Source organism: Pleurodeles waltl, chromosome 8, assembly GCF_031143425.1.
Source record: "Pleurodeles waltl isolate 20211129_DDA chromosome 8, aPleWal1.hap1.20221129, whole genome shotgun sequence".
NCBI classification, from domain to species: Eukaryota; Metazoa; Chordata; class Amphibia; order Caudata; family Salamandridae; genus Pleurodeles; species Pleurodeles waltl.
In genome coordinates this window covers 607,530,592-607,553,019 of record NC_090447.1, presented here as the reverse complement: position 1 = coordinate 607,553,019, position 22,428 = coordinate 607,530,592, and the positions used below count along the sequence as shown (strand labels likewise).

General features: G+C 44.0%; 1 protein-coding gene across 1 annotated transcript in view; it reads right to left on the bottom strand.

The window, feature by feature from the left end:
• MAP3K15 (mitogen-activated protein kinase kinase kinase 15) overlaps positions 1-22,428 on the bottom strand; it is a 1,103,876-nt gene that overhangs the window by 571,226 nt on the left and 510,222 nt on the right. Inside the window, exons 4-5 of the mRNA XM_069204696.1 lie at positions 19,391-19,584; positions 8,343-8,511 (exon numbers count right to left, since the gene is read on the bottom strand). Of these exons, the coding sequence (XP_069060797.1) occupies positions 8,343-8,511; positions 19,391-19,584 (363 nt within the window). The remainder of the gene's footprint in view (positions 1-8,342; positions 8,512-19,390; positions 19,585-22,428) is intronic.

The window sequence follows — 22,428 nt, the reverse complement described above, 5'->3', positions numbered from 1 at the left end:
GCGTTGAATATTTAAAAATAAGTATGTTCACAAACTCAAAGTCTTAATTTGGAGTTCGCTGCTCCCAATGCTCAATGCTAGGGCTGCCAAATGAAAAGACTGCCTACTTTTGATTTTACCTCATACCTCCAGCCCACCACCCTACACTTCTGTTTATTTCACTTTTTTGCAGAAAGCTCTTTCACCCTTGCTTTCTCCATTTTTCACTGTTTAACTTACTCCATTTTCTATGTGTCTCTCTTGTGCTCCGGGTCAAAATCGGATGATTCCTGGTGCCTAAAGATGAGTGACTGCCCTCCACGGCATAGGATGAGGAAACACATCGGGCTAAGGACGTATTGGAAGTAAGTATTCCTTCAGCTTTGTCAATTGTTGTATTTTCGGTTTCTATCTAGCATCGTTTAATTAGTTCAACGCTTCAAGGTCAAGTAACCCATGTTATGTGTGTGCAGAAGGCTGTGTGAAGTTATGGTAGCTACTAAGGTCGATTTGGGGAAATTATACCTCCTCTTCTCCTGCTCCAATGAAAGGCTAATAAGCATTTAATGTTGTACCTACACCTTATGAGAATGCTATTTGGAACATTTGGCAACACCTTAAAGCAGCGCCATGAGGTGAAAGTACTGAACAACTTACAAAAATAGATGTGGTAACACAAATACCCCACTTCAGTACCATTCCAAATAGATATGTTTAGGTGCAGCACCACCAGCCCCTTAACTGGAATGCACTACGTCATATAGTGAAAAAGTCAAACACATCAGTCTCCAATAGTTTCTAAGGCCCATATTTATACTTTTTTAGCGCCACATTTGCGTTTTTTTTTATGCAAAAACGGCGCAAACGTACAAAATACAGGCCCATATTTATACTTTTTTAGCACCGCACTTGCGCCGCTTTTTGACGCAGAAGCAGCGCAAACTTACAAACTACAACTGTGGCCCGTATTTATACTTTTATTTGTGCCGCATTTGCGCCGCTTTTTGATGCAAAAGCGGCGCAAACTTACAAAATACAATTAAATTTTGCAAGTTTGCGCCGCTTTTGCGTCAAAAAATGATGCAAAAGCGGCGCTAGAAAAGTATAAATACGGGCCTGTATTTTGTAAGTTTGCGCTGCTTCTGCGTCAAAAAATGACACAAACGCGGCGCTAAATAAGTGTAAATATGGGCCCCAATTGTATTTTGCAAGTTTGCGCCGCTTTTGCGACAAAAAATGACGCAAATGCGGCGATAAAAAGTATAAATATGGGCCTAAATGCCTTTGTTATTTCCTAACAATTGCTTCTACTTGCCCTCCCTGCAGCAAAATGAAGTCTGTTGACAGATCATGATAAGAGAGATGTGGGATGTTAATTCCACTACCACTACAAATGTAGGATTGAAGGTTTCTATGGTTTCATGTGCATAATGACCTCAGAATATACCCGTATATAAATGTTTGCAGATTATTATTGACGGATGAACTGCGGGAAGATTCCTGTCCTCAAGTTTGCTGTGAATGTTGCTACAAAACAGACTATTACTGAGAAGCTATCACAGAGCGGTAAATTGCTGTGTCATTCGAAGTCCATAGTGTTTACACAACAAATAGTTGCATAACAAATTGTACTATTATGTGTATATTGTTAGCAGCTAAACTCCAAAACACGCAGATGTGGAGATACCGAACAGACATTTGAACTTTTTCGGGGAGGTGGGAGACAGTGTTATTAAAATTACACCTTCCCGTGAAGCCGGTCACATTTTATAGCAGAGATGGTTTTTCTTAGAAGCTCGCTCTTCCCATTTTATGTAAACATGACGCTGTACAATAGGACCTTAGCGCCAATATGGAGAGTGTCTTGCCTGTGGCATCTCTCCGTGAACGCCTGTCTGTTATCAGACTCTTTGCTTTGAGCAGGCTAGTGGGGCTGGGGAAGCCACTGCTACCATGGCCTCTGGATTTTTTTCCTTCATCCGGGTTGGGGGAGGGGTTGGGGGATAGGAGCTGAGGAGCCTGTTTTCTGTAATGGAAAAGAATCCATTCCATCCCGTACCACTCCAGTCATGACCCATTAACACTGCAACACACCTGTGGACCTGGCGAGCACGTAAGTCGGCATCATTGAAATAATGACACTACTCTCGTGGTGCACCGTGCACATAGACATCATTAGGGGTCGCAGCTGCGACCCCTGGCTTGCCCTTTGCTACCCCTGGCACTACCTTTGTGACTCTGACCTCAGAGGTGGCAAATTCAGTGCCAGGAACACAGTGGCAGCTCCTCCTTGTAGGCGGCAGTTGGGCTCCACTCTCTTTGTTTTCTGTCAGTTTTTATTACACTAATAGTGAATAACAGAATAATAGTCACTATCAGTGTAATAAAAATGGAGTGAAATTAGCTGTCATATGCTCTTCCATGGCAGTTGAGGTAAGTAAAAATGTTTTCAAATGTATGTTGACTGCATGCTTGGGGGTGAGTGTGTTTATGTGAGTTTGTAAGTGTGAATGTGTGTGTGCGTAAGTATGAGTGAAAGTGGCGGCCAAAGGGCATGTGGTGTCACTTCCGCTACCCCTGGCATTTCGGTGAATTGACGTCCATGGGGGTACGGTAAAATAACCCTCCCTCTAGGGCAGTGGTCTTCAATTTTTTAATGCCGCGCCCCCCCATCTTGAAAAATAAAAATCATTGGGCCCCCCTCAGAATTTTTCACAATTATTTTAGAAAGATGGCAATGTTTAAATAGGTCTAAACCTATTTAAACATTGCAGTTAAGTACTGTTACCTTTTTAAAACTGCAATAACATGCTTCTGCTTAAAACAAAGGCATGTTATCTGTATAATATTTATTTTGGCCAGATTTTGTCGCCCCCCCTGGGATCACTTGAGGCCCCCCAAGGGGGGCCCGCCCCCCAGTTTGAAGACCTCTGCTCTAGGGCGAGTGGGTCTTTTATTTTTTAATCTCACAAGATATGCGGGCCCAACCCTAATTGTCACGAGGGGGTCCGTCTGGAAAACCCCTCTCACTTGACTCGCTCACTGCTCGGGGGAGTGAGTTTGACACTGCACTGCCGAGGAGCTTACTGAGTGGGCTACTGTTCTAGGAAAGGACCTGGTTTCACAAAGCGGCAGCAGACGACAAGCCTTTATTAAAAATGATGGACTCACTTCAAGGGAGAATGCAAATAGCCTGCAGACACGAATACATTCATTTTTAACGCGCTTGACTCAGCCAGCCCATTATGGCAATTTAACATGCAAACTAATATATTACAGAGTAACCGACCGTGCCAAGTGACATTTTATAAATTGTAATGTTGCATTATGCAGATTGTGAACGCTGTAGCCATTCTTATAACTACGTTTTTATTCTTTAAGGCACGCAAGGGGGATAACATTACAGTGACTGACATAATTCAGTGAGTATCCAATACCAAAAGTGGCTATCCGCTTTCTTGGTTTGGCTACGAACAGCTTTGGCCAGAACTCAGGCCATCAACTCATCGGTTCTGATCACTTCAAGGAGCAATTAGTACTGACACGGAGGTACTGCACCCTTTGGGCAGTCTTCAGAGGGACCTCTAGCAAGGACCTAAAGTATCGTGCTCTGTGCCGAGTTCATAGTACCGACCTGTGGTACTGTGACATTGTGCAATAGGAAGCATTTAGAGGAAGGAGCCAACAAAGACATCATTGCTGGGAAAGTCTGGGAAGGTGTGTACTGTCACACACTGTCAAGCACATGCAATATTACAAAATCTGGTGCTTTTATTTATTGTCTGCAAATGGAATGTGGCAGCATTACTGAGATGATGCAAATATGGGTATGTGAGTGACGATGAAAATCTCAACATGCACAAACGATTACTGGTGCTGGAAATGTGCAAACAGGAGCCTGAACCTGCATCATAATCACAAGTAGTGTGAGAATACTGTGCGTTCCCCCACACGAATTTCCCCAGGTAAAACCTGATGTAATGTGTGCAAGAAAACACTGCAACATTCTGAGTTTAACAGGTTGAAACAGGGGAAAACGTGATATCACCCCGTTATTCCCCATTCCGACGGGCCAACCCTGGAATGGAGAGGTAATAATGCATCCTGTAAATACCACACGTGGCACATACAAAAGTACAGGGGCGATATGATTAGGGCCTTCGTCTACTGCTACTTCTGGCCATTCTCTTGTCCCGGCTTCAAACACTACTATAAACAAGCATTGGCAATGTCGATAGGTCTCGCCTATACAAGAACTATTGGCTCTGGCAATGTGTTATACTATGTTGTACACCAGTGTAGCTGCAGTACAGCAAGGCTAAAAGTTAGTGGTGTGGAGTGTCAGAGTGGAGTGGGGGAGTAGAGTGTCGTAGTGTTGAGCAGAGTTCAGTGGTTCAGTGGCAAATAGTGTTGTAGAGTGGAGTGGGGTTGGAGTGGGTTTAGGAAGTTGGGTGGATTGGATTGGAGTAGAGTTTCGGTTATATTGGTTTGGCTTGGGTTATATCGGAATAGACTAAGTGGAGTGGGGTGGATTGGTGTGGGGTGGATTGAAATGGGGTGAGATGGATGAGATTGGGGTGGATTAGATTGGATGGGCTGGGTGGTTTGAATTGGGGTGGGGTGGAGTAGATTGGACTGGAGTGGAGTGGATTAGACTGGAGTGGGGTGGATTGGATTGGGTGGGGTGGGGTGGATTAGAATGGGGCAGGCTGGATGGGTTGGAGTAGGGTGGACTGAACAGGGATAGGGTGGGGTGGATTGGATGGGGACAGAGTGGGTGAACTGAAGTAGAGTGGGGTGGATTGGAGTAAGTGGGGTGGACTAGAGTGAGGTAGGGTGGATTGGAGTGGATTGGATTAGAGTGGGGTGGTTTGAAATGTGGCGGGCTGGATTAGTTCGGGTGTGGTAGGTTGCAGTGGGATGGCTTGGAGTCGGGTGGGGTGAATTGTGGTGGGGTGTGTTGGTTTGGATTGGAGAGGATTGGAATGGGGTTGACTGCATTGAGGTGGGCGTAGACTGGAGTGTGGTGGGGTGGATGAATTAGATGAGAGTGAAGTGGACTGAACTGGAATGGGGTGGATAATTGGATTGGGGTGCATTGGATTGGAGTGGCGTGGATTGGAGTGGAGTAGGTTGGATGGACTGGAGTGTGGTGGATTGAACTGGGGTGGGATGGATGGGTTGTGGTAGAGTGGGGTGGATTGGAGTGGAGTGGGTTGGATTGCAGTTGGGTGGGATAGAGAGGATTGAAATGGGGTGGGTTGGGGTGGATTTAGTTGGGGTGAACTGGAGAGAGTGGATTGGATTGAGGTGAGGTCGATTGGATTGGTGTGGGGTGAATTGGACTGGTGTGGGGTGGGGTGGACTGGAGTGGGGTGGAGTGGACCTGAGTGGGGTGGATCAGATTGGGGTGGCTTGGATTGGGATGTGGTAGAGTGGATTGGATTGGAGTGAGGTGGATTGGATTGAGTGGGTGGATTGGATCGAGTGGGATGGATTAGGGTTGGGTGGATTGGATTGAGTGTGGAGAATTGGATTGGGGTGGATCGGACAGGGGTGGAGATGATTGGGCTGGGATGGCATGTAATTTAATGGGGTGGAGTAGATTTGATTGGGTTCAGGTGGATTGAAGTGGCTGGGGTGAATTTGAGTCAAGTGGGTTGTGGTGGATTCCACTAGATTTGGGGTGGACTGGATTGGAGTGGGGTGGCTTGGATTGGTGCGGGGTGAACTGAATGGAAAGCGGGGTACTAGATTGAAGTGGGGTAGATGAAGGTGGTTTGGGATGAGGTGGACTCGACTGGATTAATGTGGACTGGATTGGACTGAAGTGGTATGGATTAAAGTGGATTGTATTAGAGTGGGGTGAATTGTACTGGAGTGAGCTGGATTGGGTATCAGTGAACTTTACGGAAGTGAGGTGAATTGGATTGGAGTTGGGTAGGTTGGATTGGAGTAGTGTGGGTTGGATTGGGGTAGGGTGGGATGGGTTGGAGTGGGTGGATTGGCCTGGAGTGGGGTGGATTGGACTGAAGTGGATTGGGGTGGGGCAGGGTGGACTGGATTATAGTGGGGAGGATTGTGGTGCATTGGATGGGGGAATTAGGATGGAGTGGGGTACGATTGGATAGGGGTGAGGTGAGGTGGGCTTGGATTGGACTGAGTGGGGCTGATTGTTTTGGATTGAGTGGGTTGTTTGGGATTGGAGTGGGGCAGGTTGTAGTGTGGCAGGTTATTTTGGACTAAAGTGGGCCCAGGTTTTAGTGGGACAGATTGGAATGGGGCAAATTGAATTGTATTGGAGTGTGATACGTTGTTTTGGATTGATGTGGGGCAGACTGGAATGGGAAAGATTGTATTCGTTTGGAGTGGGTCAGATTTTGTGGATTGGAGTGGGGCAGATTGGAGTGATGCAGATTGTTTTGGATTGGAATGGGACAGATTGTTTTGGATTGAAGCGGTACAGACTGGAGTGGGGCAGACTGTTTTGGATTGGAGTGGGGCAGATTGTATTATGGTGGGTTGGATTGGGTTGATGTGGGGTAGGTTAGATGGGAGTGGGGGGGACGCGGTTAGGGTTGGAGTGGGGTAAATTGATGTGGTGTGGGGTGGTTTGAATTGGATTGGATTGCAGGGGGGCGTACTGTTTTGGACTGGAGTGGGGCGGATTATAGTGGGACAGATTGTTTTGGACTTTAGTGGGGTGAGTTGGAGTGGGGCATATTGTTTTGAAATTGGAGTGCAGCAGACTGGAGTAGGGCGGATTGGAGTGGGGCAAATTGTTTTGGATTAAAGGAGGCAGATTGGAGGCAGGTGAATGGGAGCGTGGCAGATTGTTTTGGACTGGAGTGGAGTAGATTGTTTTGGATTACAGTGGGGCAGATTGTTTTGGATTGGAGTGTAGCAGGCTGCAATGGGGCAGATTATTTTGAATTGGGGCAGATTTGATTAGGGCAGACTGTTCTGAATTAAAGTGGGGCAGATTGTTTTGAATTGGAGTGGGGCAGATTGGAGTGGGGCAGATGGGAATGGGGCAGATTGTTTTGGATTGGAGTGGGACATATTGTTTTGGGTTGAAGTGGGGCAGATTGTCTTGGATTGAAGTGGGGCAGATTGTTTTGGAGTGGTGCAGATTGTTTTTTATTAGAGTGAGGCAAATTGGAGTGGGTCAGATTAGATTGCAGTGGGTTGGGAGAATTGGGGTGGATTGGATTGGGGTGAGCGGTTTGGATTGTAGTGGGGTGGATTGGGGCAAAGTGAGGTGGATTGTAGTGGGGTAGATTGGAGTGGGGTGAATTAAGGTGTACTGCACAATTATGTGTTAAAGCATAATTTCAGAAATTGCACATACTAAAGAAAAAATGTCACTTTGCAATATTTCGAACAAGGTAATCGTTATCTTTTGAGAAGAGCGCCCACAAGCAAAAACAAAAGAAAACATGAGTGGATAGTGAGAAAACACGATTTGACAAAATACAAGAAAGTTTGCTTTAAAAAAGAAAACTTTGCAATTTTGTTTGTCCTGCTGGGCATGTTTTTGACAGTCACAAAAGCCTTCTGTTTGCGGGGCACTAGAAGGTAAAAAGACTAAAATAGTACCTCAGTCATGTTGGGAGCAGCGGACGAGCATTAATTAAGTTGAATCAATCTGTGCTTGGTCCCTGCTCCACACCGAGGTACAGGAATGATGCCAGGCCTGCCTTGATGAATTATGAGGCTGCAAAGAAGAGTGCCATGCAAACCAACAAGCAGTGAGGGACTGGCGGGCTCCAAGCACTTTACTGTACACATTAGAGTCTTGTGAGAGACGCATGCACTAGCGCAGGCACTCACAGGCTCGACCCCAAAAATGCAAAAGCTATTCTGATGACAGAATTCACCAAGTGATGATCTTTGGTGTGTGCAAGAAGAACATTATTGTATATCACTGTCTGTAACAGTGAAATTATGTCATGCTAATTACAAATTTAAACTTCTAATTTGCATAATATCATGATAACAGTGATGTATCAATACCAAATACCATGCTTTAACTATTGATATTTATAAATGTTAAGCAATTGAATTGCAAACGTACAGGGGGAGGCATTGCACATTAGATTTTCATTTCACGGTCACATTTATAAATTGAACCAGTCCTGAGATTGTGGCGCACACAGGACCCACTTCACGAAGATTTTGCAGTAACTTACTCTAGCAGTACTCCTGAATTCCAGGAGTAAGTCAGGAGTACACCGACTCATATACAGTCTGTGCTTTGGGTCTAATAGACAGTTTTTATAGCCAGTCATAATTAAGGTAGCCCAAGCAATCAAAAAATACAGATTTTCAAGAAATTGTGTGGTTCCTGTTTTCTAACATACCTGAATATCTCGGTAGGAGAGAAGCAGGTTAATGACAATGTCCGACGTGAGCACCTCAGTGTTGTCCATGCGCAACTTTATCCTGGTCAACTCCTTGGCAAGCTCGTCTCCCTGATACTTCTCTCGGGCCTTTCTGATATCATTTAGCAGGGTTTCCTTGAAATATGCGCTTAAGAAGTGAAACAAAGATACACACAAATAAATACACACAAATAAATGTGAAGGCAATGTGAAAACAAAGAGGTTGTGTAATAAGAGGTTGTGTAACACCACGTATGCCCTTTTTTGGCTAGTTCCCTTTTCATTTTAAACCACAATATGCAAGAAATTGTATTGCAGGGACCAGAACCTGTTAAGAGCTCAATGCTATCGTTCGGAGATGCAGAAGGCACATTTTCTCATTTAAGTGTTAATGTAAAGTATGAAGGTACAACACACTGTGGTATGAAGTACAATGCTACTTATTGCAATTCAATCATGGGGGTCAGGTCATTACGAAATAGCAATACGCATAGCAGCAAAATATCAACCCCATACTTCATTACAGCTTGCGTGGGACTCCTCATACTGTAATACAGCAGCAAGTACATTAGGAGCTATCAATAAGAATTGTGGATTTACTGCAGAACTGGTATTTTCACAGTGGTTTCTGTGTATACATTTCACATTAGACTGCTGGTTTAGATGGACCCTGTTCACCACGATTTACTGGGCAAGAAGTACTCCCAGAAGACCAGACCCATGAGGTCTATCTGTGCATCTTAGAATACCGATTTTGGAAGAATCTCTGGTTCCCATCGAAATAAGGATCACAAAGGTAAGAATGAACAAGCATTTGCAATGCAATCAGTCTCGCAGTTGCTCTAGTTAGAGCTACTGGCGTTGTAAATTCCTAACTGAACTTTTCTTGACACATACATTGAAAATGAAAAATAAAATACTAGTTGACAAGTGAGCCGATTCAAAGCACCATGTCTGCCATCAGCATGAGCGCAAAAGGAGAGACACAAAAGGAAAAAGAAGTTCGCTCACAATCAAACATATTGGCAACCGTGCAATTATCCATGTAACAGGGTCAGTCTGCAAGGCAGTACCAAAACATTCCCAGTGAGGGACAAACGTAAAGCATCTGCCAGTTGTAACAAAGGATTTGTGAACAGCAAGCCCACGAACGAGTGAAAGTGATGGGCATGAGGTGGGCGTGGTTATAAGCCCACATAACTTACAACAGGTCAAAGCGCTTGCTCGCTCGACCTAAAAATGTTGTACCTTTCTATTTCCTGAATGACGTAGCACCAACATTTACAATGCAGCCTCTGATTCTCAGTCATACTACCAGCAATTACAACACAGCCTTGCATCCTCTTTATATCACCAGTATTGATAACGTAACCTGTAAACCTCATCCATAACACAGCATTTAAAACGCTGTCTCTGAACTTCAGCTATAGCACCAGAATTAACAACATAGCCTCTCATCCTAAGCCATAGCATCAGCATTAACAGCGCAGCCTCTCATCCTCAACCATAGGGCCAGCATTTACAACATAGCCTCTAATCCTCAGCTAAAATAACAGCATTTACAATACAGCCTCTTGTCCTCAGCCATAGCACCAGTATTTACAACATGGCCTCTGACCTCAGGCATAGCACCAGCATTTACAACATAGCCTCTCATCCTAAGCCATAGCACCAGCATTTACAGTGCAGCATCTCATCCTCAGTCATAGGACCAGCATTTACAACATAGCCTCTAATCCTCAGCTAAATTGACAGCATTTACAATACAGCCTCTTGTCCTCAGCCATAGCACCAGTATTTACAACATGGCCTCTGACCTCAGGCATAGCACCAACATTTACAACACAGCCTCTGATCCTCAGTCAGAGCACCAGCATTTACAACGTAGCCTCTGAGCTCAGCCATAATAACAGCATTTACAACGCTGCCTCTTATCCTCAGCCATATCACCAGCATTTACAAAACAGCCTCTAACCTCAGCCATAGCACCAGCAGTTACAACGCAGCCTCTGACTTCAGCCATAGCACCACTATTTACAACGCAGCCTCTCATCTCCAGCCTCAGCCAAAGTAACATTTAAACATATCCTCCAATCCTTGGCCAAGGTAACTGCATTTATAAGATAGCTCAAGTGTCAAACCCTTAAGCATTGCTGCAGCAATTACAACACAGCCTCAGATCGTTGACAGAGCATAACGTGGCTGCGTCACTATGCTTTAAGAGAGAGTAATGAGCTACATATTTAACGTGTGTAAATTGCTTTCATGTAAAAGTGGTGCACTGCGAAGCCATATTATTGAAGTGTGCATATCAGCAGAAGTCTGGGAATATCTTAAGTAAACTGCATATATGCAAATATTATTCAAATGTACTGGTGTTATAATCCTTTAGAAATGATATCTTCTTATAACCATTTTCTTATATTTCACGAATAAACTTCATAATCAAATGTGTGTTAAGTCTATATTGAACGGACTGGAGTTAAGGCCTATGTTTTACTTTGCATTTAAACTTGCAATGAAAGAACTGCTCGAGTTGTTTAATCCCTTAGTTTCCAGGGTGCTTCTGTACCTGTCTTCATTTAGTGAGAAGCACAATATTAAGTCTAGATAAGGTGGCAGAAAGATGGGTTGCCAAGGATGTGAAGCAGTGTTAGAAATCGGGTCTTTAGTTGGCAGAGGTTTGCATTCTGTCCAAGTAAGGACCACAATCCTAGTCAGGACAAGTAAGATACACTCTAAAAGTTTACCTGTGCTCACTCTCTGTGTTAAAAATGGGGTCTCTAGTTGGCAGTGGTGTGCACCCTGTCCAAGTAGGGGCCCTCACTCTAGTCAGGGTAAGGGAGTCACTCTGCCACAATAACCCCAGCTCACCCTTTGGTAGCTTGGCACGAGCAGTCAGGCTTACCTCAAAGGCAATGTGTAAAATATTTGTGCACACACTCAGTAACACAGTGAAACACCACAAAAGTACTCCACATCAATTTAGAAAAATAATCAATATTTATTGGCAAAAAACAAGACCAAAACGACAGAAATCCAACATACACAAGCAAAGATATGGATTTTCAAAGATTAAATCTTAGTATAGCGCTTAGAAACATAATAGCTCCAACTGGGGCTATCAGGACGTCTTGACGGAGTCGTTCCCAACAGACTGAAACCACTCGCAAGTGAGTGAGGGCCTGTCACAGAGTCACACGGATCCCACGTACAGTACCTTGGAAAACAAGGAAACAAAGATGTTGCACGGAGTAGGGGGGTGAGGCTTTGCTAGAGCTGGTGCAGCATTGGTTCCGTACTGCTACCAGGAAGGTGAGGCATTGGTTCCTTACTGCTAGGCAGGGGAGGTGAGGCTTTGGTTCCTTACGGTTGCAGGGAAGATGATGTGGTGTCGGTGGCATGCCGTTGGTTCCTTCCGACCCGGTGGGGATGATGAATCCAGCAGGTCAAGACGTGAGGCATTGACTTTTTGGTGTTGCGATCACCCCATAGGTGCTGTTCAGAGTCGGAACCAGGTGCCACAGATGTCGGTGATACGGCGCTCTGGACTCACGCTGTGGCAGGACTTCGGAGGCGCTGCAGTGGCATCAGGCCTGCAGCGTTTGTTGTGGTCTTTGCACTCAGCGGGGACCATGGCTCTGGTGCACTCAGTAGCGCAGAGTCAGACAGTAGCACCAGTTCCGAAGTAAGTCTGCAGTCAATGTACTTAGGGGCATATTTACACCCCATTTGCACCGAATTTGCATCATTTTTGCATCATTTTTTTTAATGCAAATTCAGCGCAAAACTAACTCCATATTTATATTTTGACGTTAGACTCGTCTAACGTCAAAATGTTGGAGTTTGCACCATTTTTTAGTTGCATGAACCTACAATGCATCTAAAAAATGGTGCCAACCCAATAGCCCCATATTTATCCCCCGTGCTAAAATGATGCATGGGTGGGGGGAGGGGGCTAAATAATGATGCAAAGGTTGCTTTGCACCATTATTTAACACCTGGGTCAGACCACATGTTAGGGGACCTGTGGACCCATTTCAATGGTTTAACACAATGGAATGGGTCCACAGGTGCCCTCCACAAGCCCCAGGAACACCCTCGTCCACACCAGAGAGACACCAGAGGATGGGGGACCCCATCCCAGGTAAGTAGGGTCTCTAGTTGGCAGTGGTGTGCACCCTGTCCAAGTAGGGGCCCTCACTCTAGTCAGGGTAAGGGAGTCACTCTGCCACAATAACCCCAGCTCACCCTTTGGTAGCTTGTTGAGACTTCTCAACAGGGTGCAAGCTCAGTCCAAACCCTTGGAAAACCTTGCAGAGTGGCAGTCCCTCCTACAGCGTCCAGCTCTTCTTCCTGGCAGTATGTCCTCAGTCCAGAAGAATTCTAACTTTGTGGAATCTGTTGTCCAGTACTTATACCAATTTCTGCCTTTGAAGTAGGCAAACTTGAAAGAAAAGTCTATGTAGTGCACAATACCCTAAGTTTACTGCCCTGGCCCCAGACACACTTCAGGGGGTCGGAGACTTCTTTGTGTAAGGACAGGCACAGCCTGATTCAGGCGCGCGTGTCTGATCCTCCCACCACTTTAGCTAAGGAAGACCTACCAGGATATGCAGGGTACACCTCATCTCCCTTTCTGCAAATGCCTAGATTTAATTCACAAACAACCCAACTATCATACAGATCCAGGCGTGTATTCCATAGACAGACAGAAGCACAAAATGGTTAAGCAAGAAAATTACCACTTTCTAAAAGTGGTATTTTCAAACTTACAATTTAAAAACCATCTTCACCAAAATATGTATTTTTAAATGGTGCATTCAGAGGCCCCAAACTCCATGTCTCTATCTGTTCCCATTGGGAAATTACACTTAAAAGAGATTTCAAGCCTGTCCCCATGTTAAACAATTGGAGAGACAGTCCTTGCAATATTTAAACCAAATTTAGAAGTATTTCACTATAAGTACATGTAAAATACACCAGCACATGTCCTACCTTTTAAATACACTGCACCCTGCCCATGGGACTGCCTTGGGCCTATCTTCGGGGTGACTAATATGTAGTAAAAGAGAAGGTTTGGTCCTGGCAAGTGGGTGCTTGCCGGGTCGAAATGGCAGTTTAAAAGCACACACACAGACACTGCAGAGGCAGATCTGAGACATATTTACAGGGTTACTCATGTGTGTGCCTCAAACAGTGCTGCAGGCCCACTAGTAGCTTTTGCTTTACACACCCTAGGGATACATGGTGCACTATACTGGGGATTTACCAGTAAATCAAATATGCCAATCATGGATGAACCAATCACCAATACCATTTAGACCGAGAGATCTTGCACTTTAGCACTGATCAGCAGTGGTAAAGTGCCCGGAGCCCTAAAGGCATCAAAAAAGGATCAGAAAAAATAGGGGGAAGAAGGCAAAAGTTTGGGAATAACAATGCAAAAAGGGCCAGGTCCAACACTCTGATAGCTTGGCATAGAGCAGTCAGGCTAAACTAAAGAGGCAATGTGTAAAGTATTTTGTACACATACACAGTACCAGTGAAAACATCACAAAACTGACTCAAACAAGACCAAAATAACAAAAATCCAACGTTCACAAGTCAAGTCATGAATTTTCAAAGATTAAATAAAAATGTAATGCTTAGAAGACAATAGCCTTAACCAGGGCTATATGGGCGTGCTGGACCAGAGCAAATCCAAAAGTGCAGTCTTACTGCGATAGAGTGTGGGCTGGGTACAGCAGTAATGCAGACCCTTTGACAGTACCTTTATTGCGTTAATGCTCGGTGACGATGCGTTGATCCAGAGGAGGGGATGCGCCGCATTTGCATGCTATGCTTCATTTCCTGATCTGGCATTATCATTGATGAGTCCAAGTCCAGAAGCGATGAGCACTGGTTCCAATGCATCAGTGCTGCATAGGCCAAGCCAAGGCTGCGTTGTAAGTTGGGGTTGTTGCGTCACACAGTCAGCGAGCGGTGTCAGTAGCTTTAGTGCAGGAAGCGGAAAAGTGGCATTTCTGCAGCGGGATGCATTGGTTCCAAGTGACGCACCAGTGTTCTTGCTTCAGTTCTTGTGTTGCAGCACCACCACTCTCACCTTCAGGTGCCCAGGACTGGATATGGCACCACTTGGCAGAGCAGGGCTCACAGCAGAGGGGCCCAGGTGCAGGTAGCAAGATGAAGGTGAAGTCTTTGATATCCCTGAGACTTCAAGAACAGGAGGCAAGCTCAGTCAGGCCCTAAGAGAAGTTTTAGATTGCAGAATGTAGAGAGTTAGATCCAGTCATCTCACTCCCAGGCAAGACATTGCAAGCAGGAGGCCATCACAGCAGAGCAAACAGTAAAGTTGTACCTGACAGCACACGCGTCCTTCTTCCTGTTATAATGTCCTCAGTCCAGAACTGTTCTGAGTATATGGTTTCAGGGGCCCAGTACTTGTACCTACAAAGGCCTTTGATGTAGCGGTAACTTCAAAAGACTTCTCAAAAGTGCAGAAGGATTTATTTCAACCCAGCCCTGGCTATAGACGACCAGCAGGGGGTAATCAGCCCTTTGTGTGAGGGTGGAACACAGCCTATTCAGATGTAAATGTGAACTGCCTCTCCCTCTCCCTGCCCAGGGGCCACCAAGTGCCATGGAACAGAGTTAAGCCCCTCATGGGTGTAGAATTTCAGAACTAGGACACATCCTCATAATCATCGGTTTGTTATTTGTCACAATGTTGTGTCATGATGTATGTTTTTTGGGCTACGTATCATATGTAATGGAATGGAATGAAAAGTCTTGTTTTTTAGCTCTTCCGTATGACTATATTGTGTGTAAATGTTAGTAAACTGAGCATGCACTAAGCAGTGAATAAATGGTGATCACATATAGTGAATGAAGTGGTTACGGTATGTAAAATATAAACCTTTAAGTAGGGGTCAGTACTGCATTTTTTCTGTCTGACATTATATAGAGGTCTAGCCTTGCTAACATTATAAGGGCCCAACCGCTCTGTTTTCTGGTAACTTTCTAAAAGTGGCATTTTCCAAACCTGCAATTTAAAAACTACCTTCACCAAAAGATGTATTGGCCCAGAGACACCAAAATCCATATTTCTATCTCTTCATTCAAGGACAGTAAAAAACAGAAAGAGATAAAACACAAGAATCTTTCTACCCATGTCAGTTGGATCACTATGCTGATAAATACATAATATTTTTAGCCACAATGAACCGACCAGGTTGCAAGACCAGAAAATGGAGGTGACTACAGAAAGCAGGCAAGCGAGCCAGGACAAACCCATGAAAATCCCAATACTCAGAGCGGTCTAAGGCAAGACCTTTTTAGTGCTTTGGCCACTAGGCTCTGACACCTTCTGCCAGTCACAAACACCACAATGGATACAGCACAGGCACACTTCAATACCACACAAGGGGCCTATATGTAAAACCAATAAACCACCATAAGATAAGAGGCACACAAACACAGAGAAAAGAGAATGTGTCCCACTGGGACATACAGAGGTTCAGCAGGTAACTCATCTGTACATCATACACTGACACACACAGTGAAACGTGCAGTAGAACACACTTGATAAATAACCAGGAATAGGAAATGACAGATCATAGGTCTGAGTCTGAAGAACATGATCCAAACTGCAAAAGAAATTACTTATTAAAGACATCTATTTCCATTGGCAGTCCTCCGAGTCAGGGAGGAATACAGACAAAGCAAATAACTAATAACTCCTTCCAGGAACTGACAAGCAGCAGATGCTGTACATTACACAAATGATGCAGAATAGGGTCCAGAACCTTCTAATAGGTCAAGCAACGTGACAGTATAGGAGACTGTAATTGCAACTTGGCTGACCAGTTAACCAATGAATGGAATTCACCTGGCTGTCATGGGTAAGGAAGGTCTAATAGCCGAAACTGACACATGTGTTTTGTGAATTTGTGGTGAAGTAATCAGTGTCTGGTTGCAGTGTTGCAAAGACCCGCTGTAGAACTCAGTTGTGCTGGCTTTCAGTGTGCATCACAATCAGTATGTTTCTCACCCCATAAGCACTAGAGGTGGGCGAGCCACTGAAGAGCTGAATCTGGCTCAACTCGTGGCCCTCTTGGACCCACAAACCCAAAACGAGCTGATCTTTAAGGTAACGATTGCCTGCCATCCACGCTATACCTTCATGTGTCAAGAATTTAAAACAATGCATAAACCTTTGGTGTTAAAAAGGAGAGAAGGACTTAGCCATATAGCGGTTAAATTGCACAATGTGAAACCAGACAAACATGGGACCAATCTTGGCTTTCCTGCTTGACCAAACTGTGTGATTCTATGCAATTTTTTATTTAAAAGCGTCTCATTACATATGAGAGAACGTTTCAATATTCGAGTTCAGGGTGGGCACCATGCAAAAAAAAAAAATGCATTAAGGTGAAAGGCTTCTGCATGTTAAAGAAATACCTTTTTTTTTATTTTAAAGAGATGATCATACATTTACATGATACTTGTTGTGTAACTTAAATACCAACTGTTTCAGGGCTCGGTTCCTGCATATGCACTGAGAGCCGAGGCAGACCCTTCGCTCTGCTCTGATTTGGCCTCTCCCTGTTATTTTGTTGGCTCGCCCACCCCTAATATGCACAGTGAGCCTGCAGGCACGTATGTGTGACCGGTGGGAATTGCCATGTTGGAAGATCTCGACATGAGAGAGAACAGGGGACGGTGAATGTGGGCGAACAATAAACTGCGCTGCTAGACGCACGCATACATGCAAACTTGGTGATATTTCTGTGGTACTTTTCGGACATGATCACCGGCACCATGTTTAAAAACAAAGGAACAGTGCACTCCCATTCCACACAATACACATTAGCGGAAAGCAAAAGGTGCTGCCCAAGTTGCTACATGTCTGGCATTAAGCTAATTAAAGTTTGATGATGTTGCAACGCAATAAAGAGATGATAAGCACTCAGCACAAATTAGACTAAAAAGCGATACAGTAGTCATCTATATTTTAATATAGTTGAGCCATGTGAAGGATAACGCAAGTAAACACTTCACGATGAAGGATAATGAGCTTACACACCATAACTGACAACCAATATTCCCTTGTCCATCTATTCCTCCATGAATCTTAGACCTCTAGAGACCTAAATCTGTATTCACGAGAAGAACCATGAAGGCTTATTTAGGGTTAATATCAAGTGATCTTTGACAAGCAGCTTCAGTGTATTCGGTCTCTCTTTGCTATTGCTGGAGACTGGATCTCCATAAAGATAATCTATGCTCTCTCTGGGGGAAGGTGGGAGGCTTGGGAACACGGGGCTGCTTGCTTATCGATGCATTATAACTCGGTTTCACTGATGGAACACAGATTAGATATCAGCAACCTCATGGGAAAGGCTGCCAGGGAGGATGAGGAGAGAGGAAGGTCAGGAAAAGTCAAGGCCAGGCCAGACCTTTGCTCAGATTCCTAGTAAAAGGGAGTTCTGAAAAACAAAAAAATGCACACAGTATAATATGTGTAAAAGGATAAAAGAAAACTCAATTGGCACTTATGGATTTACCAACATGTTATGTTCTGATAGTTTTGAATAGCTTATTTCAGATAGCATGCTAAGCACGCCAGCACACCTACTACACAAATATAGCATTCTATGTCATATAGAAACGAAGCCGTCAACATAGCAGGGTTTTTAACATAATTGGGCAGGTCAGAGAGCTTCAAATACGCCGTTAATTCTCCTCTTGCTGGTTAGTGCAGGGTGCATGCTTGAATATTCTACAACTTACAATGATCTGTGGTAACAGTTTGATATCAATTCAACCTGTAAGAAGTTTTACTTTGTCTTACTTCGCCAGCTATCTAATATGACTTAGTGAAACTGCTGCATAGTAGTGGTGCTCAACAAATGAAACAATATTACTTATTTATGATTTGCAAATTCTGAGTTGCATAGACTTTTTGTGTCTTTCGCACCACACAAGCATCTACTTCTCCATTCACTCTCTCCCCAGCCAAGGATTGATAGGTTCCTACTTTACTCTCTAGACTCATAATGACCGAATCTCACCACACTACGCTCTGATTGCTTAGGCTGCACCAGACAGCGACCTTGTCCAGGCATCCTTTGATGAGGAGTGGATGTGGTTTTGGGCAACTCCCTATATTGAATCATTATTTCTTTTTTGTTCGGGTCTTCTAGAAATCGTGGGAGCACCCCTGCTCCCCTGTCTGCCGCCAGTTCCTGAGGCCTTAACATCAGCATCCCCACACAATGAACCCACTGCAATACCACCTTCATATACTTACTTCTAAATCCAACCACCGCCTGCCACCACTCAGGATCCTGACATATTGCACAACATGTCCTCTATTCTGTTCTACTTCCATCACTCATATCTCAATTGCTCTAAATGCCTTTGTTCTATGCATTACATACAAGTAAAATGCACTCCTTGGCCTGATCAATGGATTTGGATAAATGTACACCCTATTCTGACCATTGCAATAGCGAATGGCGGATGTTTGCTTCTAGCACTGCTCCTGAATAACCTGTCTCCGTTTCCACCTCTCCATAAAGAGCAGACCTTGCTTTGACCAAGGCATCCATCCAACTAAATTGCACTCCCTGTGCAGAATTTGGTAATTAATACTTTTTAAACTTTCTTACCCTACATAGCTTCTGGCAATTCTGCCTTATTAACAGTCAAACAAAGGTCTATGGTCGGACACCAAAAAACAGTTGCAGTTCATCAACTCAAGTACCACCATTTTCTGAGGAATGTTTTTTTTCGAGGCGCCTCTCTTAGAACTTCATAAGTACCCTGAAATCCATCCTGTTCCTCTCGCCATATGGATTCTTTCAATCAGCACGACCCATTTAGGCTTCCCATAGAGGCTGCGGTGCTGTGTGTGGGGTGGCCACAGGCAAAGTGAGCACTCAGCAAATGAACATTAATAAAGAACCTAAAATAATCATATCTGTGTGTGCACTGGAGCGCGCGCACGCATGCTAAATTACCATGAGGTCACGTGAATGTCCTTGAGCAGGCTGATGAACCTGTCCATCAGGGGGACACACAAGGGTCCCAGCAGGTTATCCCAGTTCGGCTGCATGTACTCCGAGGCCCTCCGCTGGGCATCGCTCTCGCAGCAGAAATAATCAGCGCATGGTGTGACAATGTATGGAATGAAGTAGTAATTCCCACTAGAAGCCTGCAAAACATAACAAAGAGAGACGAGTTAGAGTCAAAACTGGAACGTATGGCACGCGCGAGGGAAAGTGACAGTGCAGCACTTTTTAGTAAGCCATGCATTTAACATGCCTGCATCTTCGGAGATAGGGGATCGGCCGGAAACAAATATGTGCTGCACCAACGACTTTCATCAGGCTCAGGCTGCCATTCATACAACTAACACCCTCTCCAGGTACCCCGCCGTGGGCAAGGGTGGCATTGACATCTGCCACACCGGTTATGCTGTCATAATAGGCCATGCCGTTTATCAGAGCCAGTAAATGTCATCAGCTAACGTATTTGGGGAGATCTGGCATTATGGCTGGAACTGTTGACCTTAAAAGATGGTGAACCAAGTTCGAATCCCAGCCTCAACGCCCTGTGATTATGGACGATTCACATAATCTTCCTGCGCCCCAAAGCAAAAAAATGACACATGTAGTCTAGTTCTGTTGTAAAAATTTCTAATATCCAGGCAATGTTCACACGACAAATAAGCATTGGCAATACCTAGAGGTCTGTCTTATTAGTGGAATTGCCTTTTGTCCCAATGACGGGTTTAAGCACCCAATAATTCATCATACATGGACACTGTCAGTCACCTTTGCACTCATGCATCCATTCATCCCTTCACTGACTCATTCTTGCATTCACTCTCTGACACAACCACGATAAGACGAACGCAAACTCAACAATATATGCACGCTAAGCTAAAATACTACAAGTAGAAAAAAAAAACATCTGCTGCTGTCTAAGTACACAGGAGTATGCTTGCAGTAACTAAATTAAACATAGCAGTTGGCGACTGTCTTACAATGGTATTGTACATAGTCTATTGTTGTTTTGAAGTTCTAGCATGGTAGCCACGTTTAGAACCAAGGTGTTGGTCATCATGGAATGGTAAAACAACAATATAATGTGGACAGCAGCAGCATGGGCGTCTGGTTTGGAGTAAGTGCCAATGTGGGATGCGGTGCGCTGCAAATGAAATCAGAAGCAAGCAGGCGGGCGATTAACACTGCCTGGAAAACTGCAGTATTCTCTTAAGAAAACTGAAAATAAAAATTGGTGAAGCAAAGAAATGAAGCGGAAACTATAAAAGGAGAAAAATGAAAACTAAAGGACTGGCGGCTAAGCCCTGATAGTGAAGTACACCAATTATCTGGTGGATGTGCAAAGCTGATCAAAAGTAGCATCATTGACGGGGCAAAAGAACCAATGACTGATATAGACTGAGCCATTAGCCCATCCAGTATGCTGTTGTAGATGGAAGCAGAATGCAAATTACACTCAGCCCGACCAATGGCAAAAGAGGGCTGACCCAAAGGCCTTCTATAACTATATGCATATTTATGTATTATTTAAAGATTTTTTTGACAAGATCCTGACAGACAGTTAAGTCTATCAGTCCTTCTGAGGGGATTATGCCAAGAATTATTACAATGCAAATACTCTACCCCTAGAGCTCGTCAAAACGGGCAACCAACACCAAAATTGTTCCCAACAAAGGTAGTTTGAGTGGTTTCATGTAACAAAGTACCTGAATGGAGGACTTAACAGATGCAAAAGCAATCCACCCTAAAGGGCTTATTGACTTTTATATATGTGTATATAGTAAACAAACCAGGCATACTGCCTTTGTCATACTTTTTAATGATAAACAGACCAGGCCATTACATACTTTTTCCTGGTGAACAACAAGACCTACAGCCGTTATCTTTGGCTTTTCACTAGACCAAACTCTGGCCTACTGCACTGAGCTTCTGCTTTCCTACAAGGCTACCATCAGGTATAAAATTACCAACCAATTCATTGCTTACTTTGGATAAAATCCATTAAACACAGCAAAAAAGAATAATGATAAAACAATTATTTCATTTGACAGTAAGAAACCGTAAAATCACAATTCATTTAAACACATCTAGATCAAAACCTTACAGCATTTTATCATAAAACTGTTCGAAGACTAAAAAAACTAGGCTGGGCAATAAAGCAAAATATCCATATTTGCCTTATTTGTCAGTGATTGTGCACAGGATTTATTCCACATTATCGACACAGTAGTCAAAAAGTTGACCCCACTGTGGATTATATTATCATCTGTGCTTTATTTTAGGATTCTTAGAGGTTGTAAGTGCAGCCTAACCCCCGGCTGTCTTCAAATCGATAAGAACCATTTTCTTTGCAGTTTATTATAAGCATTGCAGAAGAAAAGCAGGTGTGGCCATTTAAGATTATTTCCCACATGCTGGACCATTAGTCATTCCTGTTGTTTGCCCTCTCCAATTTCAGGCAGAACTTCTTTGTCAGCAAGATCTCATACCTAAATCTGAGGTACAGCTGTTTGGACAATGGCAAGAGCATATTGTTTACATAAGAGGCTAATTTGGGAGTATGGTGTAATCTACGCCAATATAGCAGGAGTCTCAATTTTAAAACATAAGAGATTGGACGTTGACCAAAGTCAATAAACACTGGCATGAGGGTGCATTCTGAGGAAGACTCAATAATGACTTTGAAAATGTGTTCTCCACTACCATTAGCTTGTCAGCTTTCTTGCTCCCCTCCGAGTCCACCCAAAGTGGTTTTTTCTTGTAAATTTCCATGGCCAGGCTTGTAGGTCGAATTTTTGTTTTTTTAGTAAATTTTAGTGAGAGCTGCTGTTGCCCTACCCTCTCTACAGGTTCACCCCCCAAACTTTTTCCAAACATTTTCCTTTTACCCTCCACTTTTGATGAATTTGTTATTGTTGGCCTTAGGACTATGCTCTCTCCCTAAAACATGGTTACATTGGCTTATACCCAACTGGCATATTTAATTTACT